This window comes from Hypanus sabinus, chromosome 2, assembly GCF_030144855.1.
Source record: "Hypanus sabinus isolate sHypSab1 chromosome 2, sHypSab1.hap1, whole genome shotgun sequence".
Lineage (NCBI taxonomy): Eukaryota > Metazoa > Chordata > Chondrichthyes > Myliobatiformes > Dasyatidae > Hypanus > Hypanus sabinus.
The window spans coordinates 72,884,350-72,903,697 of record NC_082707.1 but is presented as its reverse complement, the minus strand read 5'-3'; the positions used below and the strand labels follow the sequence as shown (position 1 = coordinate 72,903,697).

Here is a 19,348-nt window from a genome sequence, read left to right as displayed (position 1 = left end):
AGCATATCAACTCTTACAGAATGGCGCCAGAAATGAAAACGTCCTGGGCTGTATTAGCATCACACAAACTGCTACGCTCTCATGGCATCCAAAGTTGCTCATGTTAACAATCCCATCCTTCTTGAATTTACAAAACTAGAAGTCTAAAGATTTGACACTATTTTAAACATCAATTATTGTGAATTATCATTGTGAAACAATGAAGAGTTAATTTGCTAATTGTCCAGACTCATCTTCATGGAATCAAAAAGAAAAATGTGATGTTAAACTTACTGCAGGAAGGTAATCAACCACTCTAATTTTTAAGAAATGTTTACCTTATTTTCCTTGTACTTTTTAACTTATCATTAAATCAAACTTCATTAGAGCATTAGCTGAGCAAACAGATAGAGGTATATCCAGGAAAACAGTGTCTTCATCCATGGATTGTGCGCATTTTAAACACTTCAATGAGTTAACCATGGTGACCTGATAAATCTACAAGACATAACCCAATGAGAAATGAGCCTGTGATCCATCAGTTGAAATTTAGAACAAGAAAACTAATACTTTATAAATTGCGCTTAAAAATTCAGATACCTCATTTTTTTGATTAAGTTGTACAATGAATATCCTTAAGGGATGAACACCATGTGAATATGATACCTTGGCAACAACACTGATTGGCTGCTCTTGTTCAGCGTCACAGGAGTGTGGCACAAGGAGGAAGTGATCGGACATTGTTCTCCCTCTGACACTGGAATCATTGCTCTCATGAATCACAATCAGCTTTTAATCACTGATACTTGTAAAAATTGTTGTTTTACAGCAGCAGTACAATGAAATACATGATAAATAAATATTGTGAAAAAAACAGAATTACCATATGTATATGTCTATTTAATAGTTACTTTAAAATAAGTCATACAAAATTCCAGAAATTAAAAAGTAGTGAGGCAGTGCTCCTGGGTTCAATGTCAATCTAGAAATCAGATGGCAAAGGGGAAGAAGCTGTTCCTGAATCACTGAGTGTGTGCCTTTTGGCTTCAGTACCTCCTTCCTGATGGTAACAGTGTGAACAGGGCATCTCCTGGGTGGGGTGATTGTTAATGATGGATGCCACCTTCTTAGGGCACCACTCCTTTTAGATGTCTTGGATACTATGAAGACTGGTACCCATGACGAAGCTGACTAATTTTCCTAGTTGATGCAACTTATTTTGATCTTGTGCAGAAGCCCACCATTCCCCATTCCCATATCAGATGGTGATGCAGCCAATCAGAATGCTCTTCATAGTACATTGGTAGAAGTTTGAGTGTTTTCGTTGACAAACCAAATCTCAAACTGCTAAGGAGATATAGCCGCTGGCTTGCCTTCTTGATAGCTGTATCAATACGTAGTGTTCTGGTTAGGTCCTCAGAGATACTGACACCTAGGAACTTGAGATCCCTCTTTGAGGATTGGTTTGTCTAGAAGGTGCATCTAAGGCTTTGAGTGTGGTCTTCAGGCCCTTGTACCACCACTCTGATTGTAGCAATGAGAAGAGGACATGTTCTAAATGGTAAGAGTCCCGAATGATGGATGGTACCTTTGTGAAGCACCACCTTTTGAAGATGTCCATGATGGTGGGAGGCTTGTGCCCGTAATGGAGCTGGCTGAGTTTACAACCCTCTGCAGCCCCTTTCCATCCTGCACATTGGAGCCTCCACACCAGGTGGCAATGCAACCAGTCAGAATGCTTTCCCCAGTACATATGTAGAAATTTGCTAGAGGCTTTGGTGACATAGCAGATCTCCTCAAACTCTGCAGCCTTCTTCATGATTGTATCAATGTGTTGGGCCCAGTATAGATCCTCTGAGATGGTGATGTTCAGGAACTGGAAGTTGCTCACCATTTTCATTCTGACACTGAAGACTGATATAGAAACATTGAAACATAGAAGACCTACAGCACAATACAGGCCCTTTGGTTGTGCCAAACATGTCCCTACCTTAGAAATTACTAGGGTTACCCATGGCCATCTATTTTTCTAAGCTCCATGTACCTATCCAAAAGTCTTTTAAAAGACCTATAGTATCCACCTCCACCACCGTTGCCAGCAGCTCGTCCCACGCACTCACCACCCTCTGCATAAAAAACTTACCCCTGACATTTCCTCTGTAGTATTCCCCAGCACTTTAAACCTGTGTCCTCTTGTGGCAACCATTTCAGCCATGGGAAAAAGCCTTTGCACAATCAATCCCTCTCATCATCTGATACAACTCTCTCAGGTCACCTCTCATCCTCTGCCGCTCCAAGGAAAAAAGGCTGAGTTTACTCAACCTGTTTTCATAAGGCATGCTCCCCAATCCAGGCAACATCCTTGTAAATCTCCTCTGCACCCTTTTTTAAGGTTTCCACATCCTTCCTGTAGTGAGGTGACCAGAACTGAGCACAGTACTCCAAGTGGGGTCTGATCAGGGTCCTATATAGCTGCAACATTACCTCTCAGCTCCTAAATTCAATTCCATGATTGATGAAGACTAATACACCATATGCCTTCATAACCACTGAGTCAACCTGCGCAGCTACTTTGAGCATCCTATGGACTCGGACCCAAAGATCCCTCTGATCCTCCACACTGCCAAGAGTCTTACCATTGATACTATATTCTGCCATCATATTTAACCTACCAAAATGAACCACTTTACACTTATCTGGGTTGAACTCCATCTGCCACTTCGCAGCCCAGTTTTGCATCCTATCAATGTCCCGCTGTAACCTCTGACAGCCCTCCACACTATCCACAACACCCCTAACCTTTGTGTCATCAGCAAATTTACTAACCCATCCCTCCACTTCCTCATCTGCCTCCATGCAGAATATGACCGATCTACAACCACTCTTTGCCTTCTGTGGGCAAGCCAGTTCTTGATCCACAAAGCAATGTCCCCTTGGATCCCATGCCTCCTTACTTTCTCAATAAACCTTGCATGGGGTACCTTATCAAAAGCCTTGCTGAAATCCATATACACTACTTCTACTGCTCTTCCTTCATCAACGTATTTAGTCACATTCTCAAAAAATTCAATCAGGCTCGTAAGACACGAACTGCCCTCGACAAAGCCATGCTGACTATTCCTAATCATATTATACCTCTCCAAATGTTCATAAATCCTGCTTCTCAGGATCTTCTCCATCAACTTACCAACCACTGAGGTAAGACTCACTGGTCTTAAACTTCCTGGGCTATCTCTACTCCCTTTCCTGAATAAGGGAACAACAGCTGCAACCCTCCAACCCTCAGGAACTTCTGCTGTCCCCATTGATGATGCAAAGATCATCGCCAGTGACTCAGCAATCTCCTCTCTCACCTCCCACAGTAGTCTGGGGTACATCTTATCTGGTCCCGACGACTTACTCAATTTGATGCTTTCCAAAAGCTCCAGCACATCCTCTTTCTTAATATCAACATGCACCAGCTGTTCCGTCCACTACAAGTCATCACTACAATTACCAAGATCCTTTTCCATAGTGAATGCTGAAGTAAATATTTATTAACTACCTCTGCTATTTCCTCTGGTTCCATGCACATGTTCCCACTGTCACACTTGATAGGTCCTATTCTTTCACGTCTTATCCTCTTGCTCTTCACATACTTGTAGAATGCCTTGGGGTTTTCCTTAATCCTACCCACTAAGACCTTCTCATGGCCCCTTCTGGCTCTCCTAATTTCCTTATTAAACTCCTTCCTGTTAGCCTTATAATCTTCTAGATCTCTAACATTATCTAGCTCTCTGAACATTTTATAAGCTTTTCTTTTCTTCTTGTTACAATCCAGCAACAATGAATATATGATTGAGACAGGTTTTTTCATAACAAATAAAACATTTATTAAACACTGTTAAAAAAATACCCCAAAAGTAAACAAACAACTAACTTAACTGGGAGTCGGCTGTTGTGCGGCAGCTCGAATAGTTCTTAAAGCAAGAATGTGAAACAGTTCTTAAAGCGTTAATGCAAAAACAGTTCTTGGAAGTAGTAATGCGTAAGTCCAAATGCTTACACAGTCAGTTAAAGGAGAGACTTCTGGAAATGATGTAAATTCTCTTTAGTGGAGTTACTGCTGATCCCAAACGAAGTATGTTATTCCCTTGAGGATTTACGATCAAAGGAAATAAAACAGCTTAAAAGCACTGACTTTTCTTTGGCAAAACTTTGTATCCAACCCCCTGCTCTTCTGGCAGAACAGGAGTTATCATGGATACTCGTTACTAATTCTTTGTACGAAGAGAAAAGGTCGAATCTGGTTAACCATCGACACCAACTTTCCCTATCCTTCGGGATTTCCAAACTCCAATGAATATTCACTCTCCACTGACCAAACTGGCAGTATTATAGCGAAACTGCCGGCAATAACCTTTGAGACTTAAGGCAGAAAGTAAAACACCACTTTTAAATGAAACTGCATCATAACATCGGAATACACAGCAACATGGAGTCACTAGTGATTTCAACCGTGAACTGCCCCATCACAGGGAGGGGTTCTTCTTTTATACCCGTTTGAAAAAAACTATCACATGAACTCTTACTGGCGGGAAAATGACATCACTCCCCCATCACAAGACCATTACCTCATGTCCAGCATAGCATTCAATTGCATCATGATCACTTGACAGGTACAAGATACCCACGAATACCTAACATTCTGGACTAGAATTTTTACAGCCTTTGTATGCCATGGTTCCTATACCCTACCATAATTTCCCTGTCTCATTGGAATGTACCCACACAGAACCCCAACATAAATATCCCCTGAACATTTGCCAGTTTTCTTCCATACCTTTCCCTGAGAACAACTGTTCCCAATTTAAGCCTCCATTTTCCTGCCTGATAGTCTCATAATCCCCCTTACTCCAATTAAACACTTTTCTAACTTGTCTGTTCTTATCTCTCTCCAAAGTTATTGTAATGGAGATAGAATTATGATCAAAACGCTCTCCCACTGAGAGATCTGACACCTGACCAGGTTCATTTCCCAATACCAGATCAAGTACAGTCTCTCCTCTGTTAGGCTTATCTACCTATTGTGTCAAGAAACCTTCTTGAACACACCTAACAAACTCTACCCCATCTCAACCCCTTGCTCTAGGGAGATGCCAATTGATATTTGGGAAATTAAAATCTCCCATCATGACAACTCTGTTATTATTACACTTTTCCAGGATCTGTTTCCCTGTTTTCCTTAATATTCCTGTTACTATTGGGCAGCCTATAAAAAACACCCAGTAAAGTTATTGACCTCTTCCTGTTCCTAATATGTGTTCTCCTAACTTCCCCTAAATGAAGTCCACAATAAATTTCCTGGTCTTTCTGACATTTACATAGAAACATAGACAACCTACAGCACAATACAGGCTCTTTGGCCCACAATGCTGTGCTGAACATGTACTTATTGTAGAAATCACCTAGGGTTACTCATCACCCTCTATTTTTCTAAGCTTCATGTACCCATCCAGGGGTCTCTTAAAAGACCCCATTGTATCCACCTCCACCACAATTGCCAGTAGCAGGTTCCACACACTCACACTCTCTGCTTAAAAACCCTACCCTTGACATCCCCATCCAAGCACCTCAAAACTGTGCCATTTCAGCTGGGAAGAAGCCTCTGACTATCCACACCATCAATACCTCTCATCATCTTATACACCTCTATAAAAGCAGCGGTCCCAACATCGACCCCTGTGGAACTCCACTAGTAACTGGCAGCCAACCAGAGCATGACCCATTTATTCCCACTCACTGGTTTCTGCCGACCTGCCAATGGTTTACCCAGGCTAGCAACTTCTCTGGGCTCTTATCTTGCTAAGCAGCCTCATATGTGGTACCTTGTCAAAGGCCTTCTGAAAATCCAAGTTCACCACGTCTCCCTTGTCTACTCTGCTTGTAATTTCCTCAAAAAATTACAGTAGGTTAGTCAGGCAGGATTTTTCTTTCAGGAAACCATGCTGGCTTTGGCCTATCTTGTCATGTACCTTCAAGTACTCTGTAATCTCATCCCTAACTATCGATTCCAACAGCTTCCCAACCACTGATGTCAGGCTAACAGGTCTATAGTTTCCTTTCTGCTGCCTCCCTCCCTTCTTAAATAACGGAGTAACATTTGTAATTTTCCAGTCATCCAGTACAATGCAAGAATCTATCAATTCTAGAAAGATCATCGTTAATGACTCCGCAATCCCTTTAGCTCCTTCCTTCAGAATCTAAGGGTGCTTTCTATCAGGTCCAGGAGATTTATCCACCATCAGACTGATGCAAAATACACATTCAGTTCCTCTGCCATCTCTGCATCTCTCATGACAATATCTCCAGCATCATTTTGTATTGGTCCTATATTTACCCTCAACTCTCTTTTACCCATTATATACTTAAAAAGCTTTTGGTATCTTCTTTGATATTAGTTACCAGCTTCCTGTCATAATTAATCTTTTCCTTCTGAATGACCACTCTTAGTTTCCTTCTGCAAGATTTTAAAAGCTCTTCAATCCTTTATCTTCCCACCAGCTCTGGCTTCCTTGTATGCCCTCTCTTTTGCTTTTACTTTGGCTCTGACTTCACTTGTCAGCTATAGTGTCCTTCTTCCCTTTGAAAATTTTGTTGTTTGTTGGAGTATATCTGTCTTGTACTTCCCTCATTTTTCACAGAAACTCCAGCCATTGCTGCTCTGCTACCTTTCCTCCAAATGTCCCTTTCCAGTCAACCTTGACCTGTTCCTCTTTCATGCCACTGTAATTTTCTTTATTCGACAGAAATACCGACTCATTGGATTTTATTTTTTCCCTCACAAATCTCAAAATGAAGTTGATCATAATTCCCAAGGATTCCTTAAATTTAACCTTCAGCTCTCTTACCACCGGATCTATCACCGAGCTCTATTACCTCCGGATCATTGCACAACAGCCAGTCCAGCCAGCCGATCCCCTAGTGGGTTCAACAACAAGTTGATCTAAAAAGCCATCCATCAGACATTCTACAAATTCTCTCTTGAGGTCCAGTACTGTCCTGATTTTTCCCAATCCACTTTCATGTCAAAATCCCCAATGATTATCATGACATTGCATTTCTGACACACCTTTTCAATTTCCTGCTGTAATTTGTAATCCACATCCGGGCTGCTGTTTGAAGGCCTGTATACAACTGCCATTAGGGTCCTTTTACCCTTGCCATTTCTTAACTCAACCTATCGAGACTCTACACCTTTCAATCCCATGTCATCTCTTTCCAATGATTTAATATGATTTCTTATACACAGAGCCAAACCACCCCCTCTGCCTGCTCACCTATATTTCCAATAAACCGTATATCCCTGGACGTTCAGCTCCCAATGGCAGCCATTCTTTATCCAAGTTTCAGAGGTGGCCACAACATCATAATTGCTAATTTGTAGCTGAATTTCAAGATCATACATTTTATTCCTTATGCTGTGTGCATTCAAATACAACACTCTCTCTCCAGTATTAGTTGCTTTCTGTTTTACTTGCACTATGCCTCTATTGTCCTGTAACTCATGCCACTGGCTTTGATTAATCCTCATCTCCTGCCTGTTCTTTCTCTAATCTCTTTTGCACTTTATCTTTGATTCCCCTTCCTCAGCCCAATCACCTTAGTTCCCACCCCCCTGTCAAATTAATTTAAGCCCCCCCCAACAGCTCTAATGAATGTGCCCGCTAGGATATTGGACCCCTTTGGGTTCAGGTGTAACCCGTCCTTTTTGTATAGGTCGTACATCCCCAGAAGTGGCCCCAATTATCCAGGAATCTGAATCCCTGCCTCCGCACCAGTCTCTCAGCCACACAGTAATACTCCTGATCATGTTACTTTTGTACTCGCTAGCACGTGGCACAGGCAGCAGTCCTGAGATTAATACCCTAAGGTCCTGCTTTTCCCTGAATTCTCTCTTCAGGGTTGGGTGCCTGGGTTGTTGGATTTTTCTCCACCATTCACATCTGAAAAGTGCTGGCTCTCCACTTTTCAATACATAAATTTCTAACTGGACTGTTTGGCCTCCATATGTCACATTCACCTTCAGTTTGTCTTTGGGAGATACTGTACAGCCTGTGTAGGGATTTAGCATCACTGACGTCTTCTCTAAGGTATCTTAGAGAACAGTCTGTTGTAGTCAGCCTCTGAAATTATGGACAAAGCTGACTCTGATCCAGATCTATTTTCAGTTTTACACTAGATACATCTATTGTGATCCATTTGATTTTGTGAGCTGCTTCAGTAATACTATGCAGTTCTAGGCATGGCAGCTCATGTTTCTCAGACTCTGTGTTTTCTGATTCTGTTTTTCATTTATGCATTTATGCATTTGCTTCGTTTTGTGTTTGGAACTTTTCACTCGGTTGTGCAATTGCCTTGCACACTCTCACTGTGTGACCTTGTCTGTGACACTTCCTGCAAACTTTTCCTTTGAACCAACAGTCATTTGCATCATGGGATGATTTGCCATATCAATAACATTTTGGGCTTTTTACACTATTCAGGGAAGTTTTGTACATTCCACATTATAAACTTTTTTTTCTGTTGTTCTGCTGCATCCTTTGCTGTAGTCTCTAGTGATATTGCAATGTTCGATGCCTATTCCATGGGGAGGTCTCGTCTTACCAGTAGCCTCTTTTGAGTCGTACATAGAAACATAGAAAATCTACAGCACAATACAGGCCCTTCGGCCCACAAAGCTGAGTCAAACATGTTCTTACCTTAGAAATTACCTAGGGTTACCCTTAACCCTCTATTTTTCTAAGCTCCATGCACTTATCTAGGAGACTCTTAAGAGACCCTATTGTATCCACCTCCACCACCGTCGCCAGCAGCCCATTCCATGCACTCACAACTCTCTGCTTAAAAAACTTACCCTTGACATCTCCTTGGTACCAAGCACCTTAAACCTGCATCCTCTAGTGTTAGCCATTTGAGTCCTGGGAAAAAGCCTCCGGCTATCCATATGATCAATGCCTCTCATCATCTTGTACACCTCTATCAGGTCACCTCTCATCCTTCATCGCTCCAAGGAGAAAAGGCCGAGTTCACTCAACCTATTCTCCTAAGGCATGCTCCCCATCCAGGCCACATCCTTGCCACATACAAGCCTGTCCCTTAATCCATCAGGAAGTCCAGCTCTGAAGTCACAGTATTGGAAGAGCTTGCACAGTTTTGTAGTGTGTTCAGAAATGCTTCTATCCTTTGGTTCCTCTTGTAAAATTGAAATCTGACTGCGATTATCCAAGATCCAAGATGGCGGCGTGACGCAGCTTGCAGCGGCCACTCCGGAACTGATTATCTGTTATTTGTGAAGTGGGGTGCCGTGCGCAATCATAATCGATTGAAAACAGACATGGAAGCATGGAGAAACATTGGGAAATTCCAGGAAGACCTTCTTCGTTGCTGCTGCTACTGAGAGGTCCGGGACTCTGCTGGGAAGAACAGGCCCCCAGTCCTCGGGGTCACATTGCCGATGGCCATTGGTGGGGCCATCTTAATATGCTCGGCAGAGGATGGTGCTCGGAGAAGCTGTGTCGGAGGGGATGGTCGTCGGCTCGGAGGTTCGATGGACTCGGAGTCCTTTCGACAGACTCAGGTCACTTTTGGTGTGTGCTGCATCTGTGAGGCTGGTTTCAACAGAGCTTCCATTGTATGCTGCGTCTGCGAGGCTGAGTCAGACGGCGCCTTGGAAGCCCATAGCGGGGGTATTCCCTTCTGCCGCCGGCGTGGGATGGTGAGTCTGTCGGGACTCTGGGGACTTGTGGAAACCGTGGTGATTTCTTTTGAACTAATAGTCCTTTAACATCTTGGACTATTTTTACTGTGCCCATAGTCTGTTTTTTATCAATTATGCTATTGTTTGCACTGTTGTAACTATGTGGTTTTGTGCAGGTCTTGTAGCTTTAGTTTTTGGTCTTGTTTTTGTCTGGTGGATTTGGAGCTCCTTTCCGGGGAACGTGCTAAGATGGTAGCGCGATATTAATACACAGCAGCTTCTCCGGACGCTGGATTGGGGATTGCCAAACGTTACGTGGATTTTCTGTTGTAGTCTGTTTTGTCATATGCTTTTGTGATATCATTCTGGGGGAATGTTGTTTCATTTTTTTAACTGCATTGCATTTGTGGTTTCTAAATGACAATAAACTGAATCTGAATCTGAATCTATTCCAAGTGGCATACGGCTCAAGTGACTTTATAAAAATGTAACAATTTCATTAAATGTCTTGTTTGCTGGCTTTTCAGGCTGTGTAAGAAGCTGTACATCCTAGGATCTATTAAGTCAAGTATGGGGGCTGTTCACATAACAATGCAGTTCCACTCTCTCGATACACGACTCACAGCCTTCATTAGCACTATCAAATTCATCAACTTTCCGGACTGAAGCCATCACCATGTTATTTTCACTTTAAATTTGCTAGTTGCATCTTTCACTGTGTACTGTGCAGTGTTACTCACGCGTCCCTTTGTTACCACCCATGATGGGTTTCTCTGTACTGTTTAACTCTTTCTTCTCACTGTTTCGTCCTGTAACTATTGGTGCAGTTCATGGTATTTACTGACTTTCAGGTTCATACTCAATGCCAAATTGTTGTGCCTGTGCAACTAAGTAACAATTAAATGAAAACAATTAAATAACAATTAAAAACAATTAAATAAAATAGAGAGAGAGAGAGAACAATGCGCATGTGCAGACAACAGATCACCCATAGTGCTAAGGGGAGTCATTTCTCTAAAAGAAATAGAACCACACACTACAAGAGGGATCTTAGTAAATGTGAGGTCAATGTAGAACAGGCTGATAGGCCAGTATATATTGACATTAAATTTTTGATAGACATTGGGATAGATGTCCCTAAGGCTGGATGGGATATATCACACATTACGACAGGAAGTGAGGAAAGAGGTTGCTGCATCTTGGTGATTTTTGCATCTTCTTTGGTAACAGGAAGAGAACCAAAAGTCTGGAGGAGAGCAAATGATATGCCTTTGCGTAACCCTGGGAATTATACGTAGACCAGTGTGAGTTACATCATCGGTGGGCAAAGTTTCGGAAAGAATTCTTAGAGTCAGGATTTACAAGCATTTGGAGAAGCATCATCTGTTTAGAGATGGTTAGCATGGCTTTGTGATGGACAGATAATACCTCATAAATCTGATTGAATTCATTGAGGAAGTGCAAAGCAAATTGACGAAGGAACATCAGTCGATGTGGTGTGTATATGGATTTTCTACTGTCATTCTAGACATCCTCGTGTTCTTCACATATATGTAAAATGCTTTGGCATTTTTCTTAATCCTACTCATAAAGGCCTTCTCACATTCTCTTCAAGCTCTTCTAAAGTCCATTCTTGAGCTCCTTCCTGACAAATTCAAAAATTGTTTCCCTGATAACAAGGTCAAGAAAAAGTCTTCCTGTACTTAGCAGCGAATAGGGTAGCATTTTCAGTGGCTGAGTCTTGGCGCTGAGATCTCAAAGGTGCTAACAACTTTAGATCCCAGAATTGACAATCATTTACCAGGGTTGGACTGTCACTGCAGCAGATGAAACATAATCACCCGTAGGTGATATTTGACCATTACATAATTCTAGACAAGAAATATCTCAAAACCTAAACTTTGGGAAGAAACCAATTATTTACCCTTTCCAGCTAATGAGGGCACTTTTGAATTGTTCAGTCACAGTTACACCAATGCCACAATTACAAGAATCAGGTCACATGAAGAAAATTGATCACTCAGTTAAAGTCTTCCAATGTCTTTCCACTTGTGGGTTGTCGTTTGTTCCAAATACACAAAATCTGTAAACTATAATTTCTTCTACTTTAAAACAGTCCAGAGTTGGCTGTAACTTGGAGAAAAATTGAATCTAGAGAGAGACATTTCTTTTTTGCCTCAGTGGCCACTTTATTAGGTACTATCTGTAAACCACCCCATCTAGCACCGACAAGCATTCCACGGTCAAAGTAACAGATCATATTTCTTTCCCACTCTGATGTTTGGTCTGAACAACAACTGACCCTCTTGACCTGATCTGCCTGCGTTTGTACATTGAGTTGCTGCCCTGTGACCGGGTGATCTGCATTGACGAGCTGGCACACTGGTGTACCTATTAAAGTGGCCACTGAGCATGATAAATTCATACATGTTTTGCGATTCTCATATGTCAAAGCATGCAGCTTTACATGTTAATAAACTATGGATTAAAAATTGAAAGATATTTACAATTGTTTGCTCTAGAAATTGCTCAATGTTGTGATGTCATAAACCCTCCTAACCTGAACGTGAAACTTAATTACATTTGTTTCCAGAAGCTCGGAGGACTACAGAGAACGAAAACTTGAAACACACTTGCAAGAACAAAATGGGGAAAATCTATCAGATATTAGTGAAGGGGCTCAGAGTAGAAACAACCACCATTGATATTTCACATTCAGAAGAAGAATTCAATGAGATGAAGATTCTGACATTAAAACAGAAACTGCTGGAAAAATTGCCACACAAAAATGGTATATAATCAGGAAGTTAGAAATGTATTCATACTCTTTAAAAAAGTATTAAAAATCAGCTAATCTCAGAGTAGAACAATTTTGTGTGATTTTCTGCATGTCAGCACTAGTATTTTTATTCCTTAGCAGGGTTTCTAACATGATTTTTCTTGTAAAAATCCTGATCGTGTGAACAATAATACTAGTTACAAAGTCTGGCTGCAGAATGTTCAGCATTGTAAAAACATGACAGTTTCTATTTGTCACTGAAGTAACCGGGTTTCCCTGAAACCATACTCTATAAATTGCTGGCTCACACTGCATTCTTGGTTCTCATTTACTTCTGCGGTTTACTCCAGTCACAGCTCTGTTACTGTACTCTCTTCAGAAACATTCCAAAAACGGTACTGCTGCAGTGAGCAATAGAATCTTGTGTGAACTGAAGGGAATGCAGAAAGAATATCATGGATGAGGGTAGGATTAGTGTAAAAATAGGTGCTGGATACGTAGTAAAGACTTGGTGAGTCAAGCAGCCTGCTAGACTGTGCTGTATCTCAATTGCTCTTGAAATTTTCTTGCAGCTTCTAGCTTACTGGTGAGGGAAGGATGTTTGTCAATCTTTGTTATTTATAGTTTTTTCCATAAATTCTACTATATTTCTTTATTTTCTGGTAAATACCTGAGAGAAAACATATCTCAAGATAGTATATAGTTACATATTTGTACTTTGAGAATATATTTACTTTGAACTTCGAACACTCAAACTCCAAGCTCAAGAACAGAAGACTTTATCTGCTCTACCTTCAACATCTAAGTGTAGACACAGTCATAGACCTACTTCCTTTGTATGTTATTGGTGAGCACAGTTAAACAAAGAAATGCTGAAAGATGTAATTGTCCTATCAGATATCTGAGGAGATAGTGTAACAAGACCAAAGCATGTGTTGCACACTTCGACACAAAAGGGACCTCCAGGCATGCAGAAGTTTAAAATAACATCTTTATTTACCTTTCTGGAAATACCAGAACACAAACACATCGGCTTACCAAACATGGTGCGGGGCCGTACTCGAATAGCCTATCACATGCGCTCTGCCGTCCCCCAAGACCCTTCAGCTGCCCCAGGTGCCTGTATAAGCTTTGCTCCTCATGACCATCAATTAACCTACTAAAATATTACCATTGCTAGTGCAACTGAGCGTTAATCAAATTGTAATAAACAAAATAACAAACCAAAGCAATAAAAATAATATAACCATCCTATAAGAAAATAAGGGGGGTATCCAGTGTCCATTAATATGCTTCACATTACTATAGGTCCCACACGTGCACTTTTGAAAATAATAGTATTAAAATAGGTCAGACTACATTGACTGAAATTTGCACTCTAGTTTCCCCTAACTGTCATAAATCTGCACTTGAGTGTATTAAATCAGAACTGGATTAGAGTGTTACTGAACACCTCAGACTTTGTTTAACTTAGGGAATTCAGCATTCTAGAAATGCACTATTTAATTTTAAAATTTAAAACAATTGCCTAATATTTGTATTTAAGATGGCTGCAGTTGTGGAGGAACTTAGTGAGCCAGGCAGCATCCGTGGAGAGAAATAGATAGTTGACATTTTGGGATGAAATTCAACATCTGCCGTCTCTTGTATCTTCACAGATGGAGTTATGTTTGTTTTTCTCTTTTCTTTTTTGTTTAGTTCAGGCAGTGATCTCCGTCTTCTCTTTGCAAATGATCAACTGGAAGATAATAAAACGTTCTCTGATTACAAACTCAAGGATAAATCCACAATAATGATGGTGCTGCGTCTGCCTGGAGGAGAGAGATAATGCCAAGAATGCGTAGAATGCTGGAGCCAACACCAGATCTGCCACTCTTCCAGCAATGCGAATATTTACCTTGATGCTACAATGGTAGAATGAAAATCCAAGAACAGGCTTCATATCTTTACCAGCTTTTTCTTTTAAAAATACTTTAAATTAACTCTGTTTGTACTTTATGCCCAGGATAATTACAAGGTGTGTGTAATCCATCAATTTTATTTAGTTTCCTTATTCAAAAACTGTACAAGAACTGGCTCTTTCAGTCTACAGTCTATTGGTGCAACGTGGTACTGTAGTGGTTAGCACAATGCTTTACAGTACAGGATTCCCAGGTTCAATTTCTACTGCTGCCTCTAAGAATTTTTTACATTCTCCCCATGATCGCATGGGTTTCCTCCCACCTATCAAAGATGTACATGTTGGTAGGTTAATTGGTCATTGTAAATTGACCTGTGATTAAACTCAGACTAAGTCTGGGGATTGCTGAGCAGAGTGGTTTGAAGGGTCTATTCTGTGCTGCAGCTCAATAAATAAATACATAAATGGTATTTGCTTTCCTGGGAAAATCTACACAAAGTAATAAACATAAATTTATGTTATTGCAAGAAAATTCCTGATGATGTTCCAGCAGTATCTTTGTAACGCTTTCCATTATTGAAAATGATAACTTAAAGTTTACATAATGTGCCTTTGCAAATTGACGTCATGCTTTTACCTCATTGCTAATAAATATGCCTAAAACTATCACATGTACATGCAGCACATGTAAATTGCTTCTCAATGTATCCTTGCAAAATTATTATAGATGATATAGATGATATTTAATTGGACAGCAGCTAGTGAAATTAATGGATTTAGGTGTTGCATAATATGATAGAAATCATTAAAGGTTTCTTTCGGGTTCAATGTACATTAATCAACATAAGCCAGTGGCAACAGAAAACACAATCATTTCACCTTCTAAAAGCGCAGATCATTTCACCATAATATTCAGGAAATGAATTTGATCAAATCTATTAGAGAAACAGATAACTTCATTAATAGATAAATAATTCACTATAGAACTATAGAAGGGCTCCATCAGAGGAAAGTATATATGCAAAAAAAACAGAAGGGCAACCCAGGCAAAATTTAATATTTGATTTAAGTGTAATTCCCATGGAGTTCAGCAATTCTGGATGCAACATGCCAGTCAGGTTGAGTGGCATTCAAAAGGCAGAACTGGATCCAGTGGTGGACAATAAGCACTATAAAACTGATCTCTGTATGTGCTGATGGCATAGGTTTTATATGCATCTTCCCCAATCTATCCAGCTCTGAGGGTTTAATCCGTGGTTTAAATTTATCAGGTTTGAGCCGTGTAGCGAATGGTTTCTGGTATTTGCTTGCCACATGCAGCACACACATCCAGGGTCAAGGCCTCAGAAAACCCACCCTGTTGTGCAGCAGTTAGTGTAATGCTATTACAGTGCCGGTGACCCAGGTTCAGTTCCTGTGGTCTGTAAGGAATTTATACATTCTCCCCGTGACCACATGATTTACTTCGGCTGGTCCCACATTCCAAAGATGTATGGGTTAATAGGTTATTTGGTCAGCACTGGCTCGATGGGCTAGAATGGCCTGTCACCATGCCATATCTCAAAATAAAAAATAAATAGCCCAAGGAAGGATGCAAAAGTAATGTTTTTGGGTGCCTTTTGTATCTGTGGTGAGCAAACTGATTTCCACTGCATATTTCCCACTATCACTGATCTGGATGTTATCTAACATCAGTGAACTGTTCAGATAGAACATAGACATCTACATGTCATTACAGGTCTTCCAGCCCACAACGTTGTGCCAACCATGTAACCTACTCCAGAAACAGCTTAGAATTTCCCTGCTGCATAGCCCTCTATTTTTCTAAGCTCCATGTACCTATTTAAGAGTCTCTTAACAGACCCAATTGTATCTGCCTCTACCACCGTCACTGGCAGTGCATTCCACAAACCCACTACTCTGTGTGAAAAACCTACCCCTGACATCTCCTCTGTATCTACTTCCAAGCAGCTTAAAACTATTCCCCCTTGTTTTAGCCATTTCAGCCCTGGGAAAAAACCTTTGGCTATCCACACATTCTAAGCCCCTCATTATCTTATACACCTCTATCAGGTCACCTCTATCCTCTGTCACTCCAAGAGAAAAGGCCAAGTTCACTCAACTTATTCCCATGAGGCATGCTCTCCAATCCAGACAAATTCTTTGTAAATCTCTTCAGCACTCTTTCTATAGCATCCACATCCTTCCTGTAGTGACGTGACCAGAACGGAAAAGGGTACACCAAGTGGGGTCTGACCAAGGTCTTATATACCTGTAACATTACCTCATGGCTCTTGAACTCAATACCATGGTTGATGAATGCTAACACACTATGTGGCTTCTTAACAACACTGTCAAACTATGCAGCAGCTTTGAGTGTCCTATGGACACGGACCCCAAGATCTTTCTGATACCCCACACTACCAAGAGTCTTACCATTAATATCATATTCTGCTTTCAAATTTGACCTTCCAAAATGAACAACTTCACACTTATCTGGGTTGAATTCCATCTGCCACTCCTCTGCTCAGTTCGGCATCCTATCGAAGTCCTGGTGTAATCACTGACACCCCTCCAGACTATCCACAACAGGCCTAACTCTTGTGTCATCTGCAAACTTACTAACCCGCCCTTCTACTTCTTCATCCAGGTCATTTATAAAAATCACGAAGAGAAGGGGTCCCAGAACAGATCCCTGTAGAACACCACTGGTCACCAACCTCCATGCAGAAATCAAATAATCTACAACCCACCCTTCACCTTCTGTGGGTAAGCTGGTTCTGGATCCACAAAGCAATGTCCCCTTGGATCCCCTGCCTCCTGACTTTCTGAACCGAGAAATTTGAACTCAATTAATTGTAAACAGACTTCTGTTTGTTATAATGAGCTACGAGAGAAATTATGTGCTTATAAAGGAATTTTTATAACAATATAAATCTGAACATAATAATTATCCTGTCACTATCACAATGCTCTTTGCAGGTGAGACCCTTCCTTGTACAAGTTGGCAGCTGTAATTCTCACATAAACACTATACTTCAAATGTATATCACTGACTTTATGGTGCCAAAAGGTATTTGTTTTCTTAACAATTTAGAAGGAGGTTATTTGTCTCATTGAGTCTATGGCAGCTATCAGAGAAAACCCATTGATATACGTTTCCCCATATATGACATACTTTCTCTCACATGCTCATTAACTCCACTCCAATTCTCTTACCCTTCACATGATGTTGGATAATTTACAGTAACTAATGAACCCCTTCACCAACATGTCTTTGCAGTGTAGGGTGAAACTGGAATACCTTTGGAAAACTTTTCTGCAGGGTGAAAGTAGCATAGGAGTTGTCCTTGGCAGCATCTGAAATATGGAAATGAATTCAGAAAGGGTGCGTCTTACTTTCAGCTGTTTTTATTTTTGCTGTAGATATCAGCATCTGCAGTCTCTTGAGTTTCCACTTCACTACCAATCTGATTGGAGCTGATAATGGGCCAGTATTCTCAACTTGTACGTTTGTGGTAACAGCAAAAATAAAGAAACAGATCTGTTTCCTTTGTCCTTGGGGCACCATCTATTACAAAATCTCATGCAGTTGACAGTTGCCCGTTGCTATTGAGCAAAACATTGGCTGCCTATTGAAATCTGTGATTGTGATAGCAGGACAGAGTCTGAGTACTCGGTACTCCATCTGTTGAAGCCCTCTTATAATGCTCCAAGAGCACCAATAGATTTACCAATTTCAGCTTCATCGAACAGTTAACAGGAAAAAGAAAAGAAAGTGAAAGGACCCATTACAGTTAAACCAGATCAACATGCACATAAACATTGGAGCTCATTCTGGAGTGGTCAGGGGTGTATCTCTTCACTGAATTCTCTTTCCCAGCTGCAGGTAGAACTTCCATTCTTGGAATCCTGCGCCTCTGGAAGTGCTCCTTGTCATTGGGTCTCCCCTTGAGATTGGATCCTCTGGATGTCTCCCCTGGTGCTCTTCTCTGCGCACTTCCCAGCAAAAGACCACAAACCAGACTACTGTCCTTCAGAAAACTCTTCCGCCCAGATCTCTAAAACCTTCCTTCACATCCCACAGGCCCAACTGACTGACACAACATTCCTAAGTAGAACAACATGGTTCCTTATCTTTAGCCAAAGCCAAAACACTCTTTCCAGCAGGGCACACTGCTCTTACAGAAAACTGCTAAAATAAAGCACCTCACTGCCTAGTAGAAATCCTATCCAGGGCATTACACTAGATTATTTGAGACTGGAAGCTGGAGAAATACTTGGGTGGATGGCTGGAGCTTTATCAACGTCAGCAACATCAAGAGGCAGAAAAGTTCACATAACTGGCATTCTTAATGTTGGGCATAACACTTACCTCCTCCATTAGAAACCCCTGCATGGTTACAATATTCACAATGCATGACTACAAGTCCCCAAAGGGATTTGGAGGTACCTACCTCCTGGTTGATTGCAATGATGCAGAAGGACATGAACAGTAACTGCCCTGGGCAGGTTGCCCTTCAGGTCCTTCACCTACTCAACATTGTCATTCCTTTAACATCACAGGGTCCTAAAGTTCCCATTGGCCCTTTTTGGGAGCACCTGCAACATCCATTGACGCACATTCCTGGTGTAATTAATGTCAAGCAAAGATGTACATGTCACCAGTGTCACCCATGGAAGCAGAACTCCTACATAAAATCATAACCCATCCCTGAACAGTGTGAAGAATTGGCTGTAAACATTACCACCTGGAAAGGAATGTGTTAATGTATTCAGAGCAGTTTCCTTTCCTGAAGGGGTGTGCCTTAAATCCTGCAGGTAAACACGAGGTGCCAAAGTGCAGTATCATGTGATTGATAGTTGTAGTTGTCATATTCCGGGGTTGTTGGTGAAGGGACTTTCCAGAGAGGGTTCTATTACAGAAAGTTTCTGCTCCACAGCTCGGAAG

General features: G+C 41.1%; 1 protein-coding gene across 1 annotated transcript; it reads left to right on the top strand.

Moving 5' to 3' along the window:
- The first annotated feature begins 12,364 nt into the window (after window positions 1–12,364).
- Window positions 12,365–14,490, top strand: zgc:194655 (uncharacterized protein LOC794380 homolog). The gene is made up of 2 exons (XM_059989523.1): window positions 12,365–12,509; window positions 14,201–14,490. The coding sequence occupies exons 1-2, from the start codon at window positions 12,365–12,367 to the stop codon at window positions 14,323–14,325; spliced, it is 270 nt and encodes an 89-aa protein (XP_059845506.1). The 3' UTR covers window positions 14,326–14,490.
- Window positions 14,491–19,348: the final 4,858 nt, after the last annotated feature.

Bases quoted from the DNA above. Each gene is read 5' to 3' on its own strand.
- zgc:194655 (XM_059989523.1), top strand. From the start codon at position 12,365: ATGGGGAAAATCTATCAGATATTAGTGAAGGGGCTCAGAGTAGAAACA. The intron at 12,510-14,200 runs GTATATAATCAG...TGTTTAGTTCAG, and splicing joins AAAATTGCCACACAAAAATG to GCAGTGATCTCCGTCTTCTC.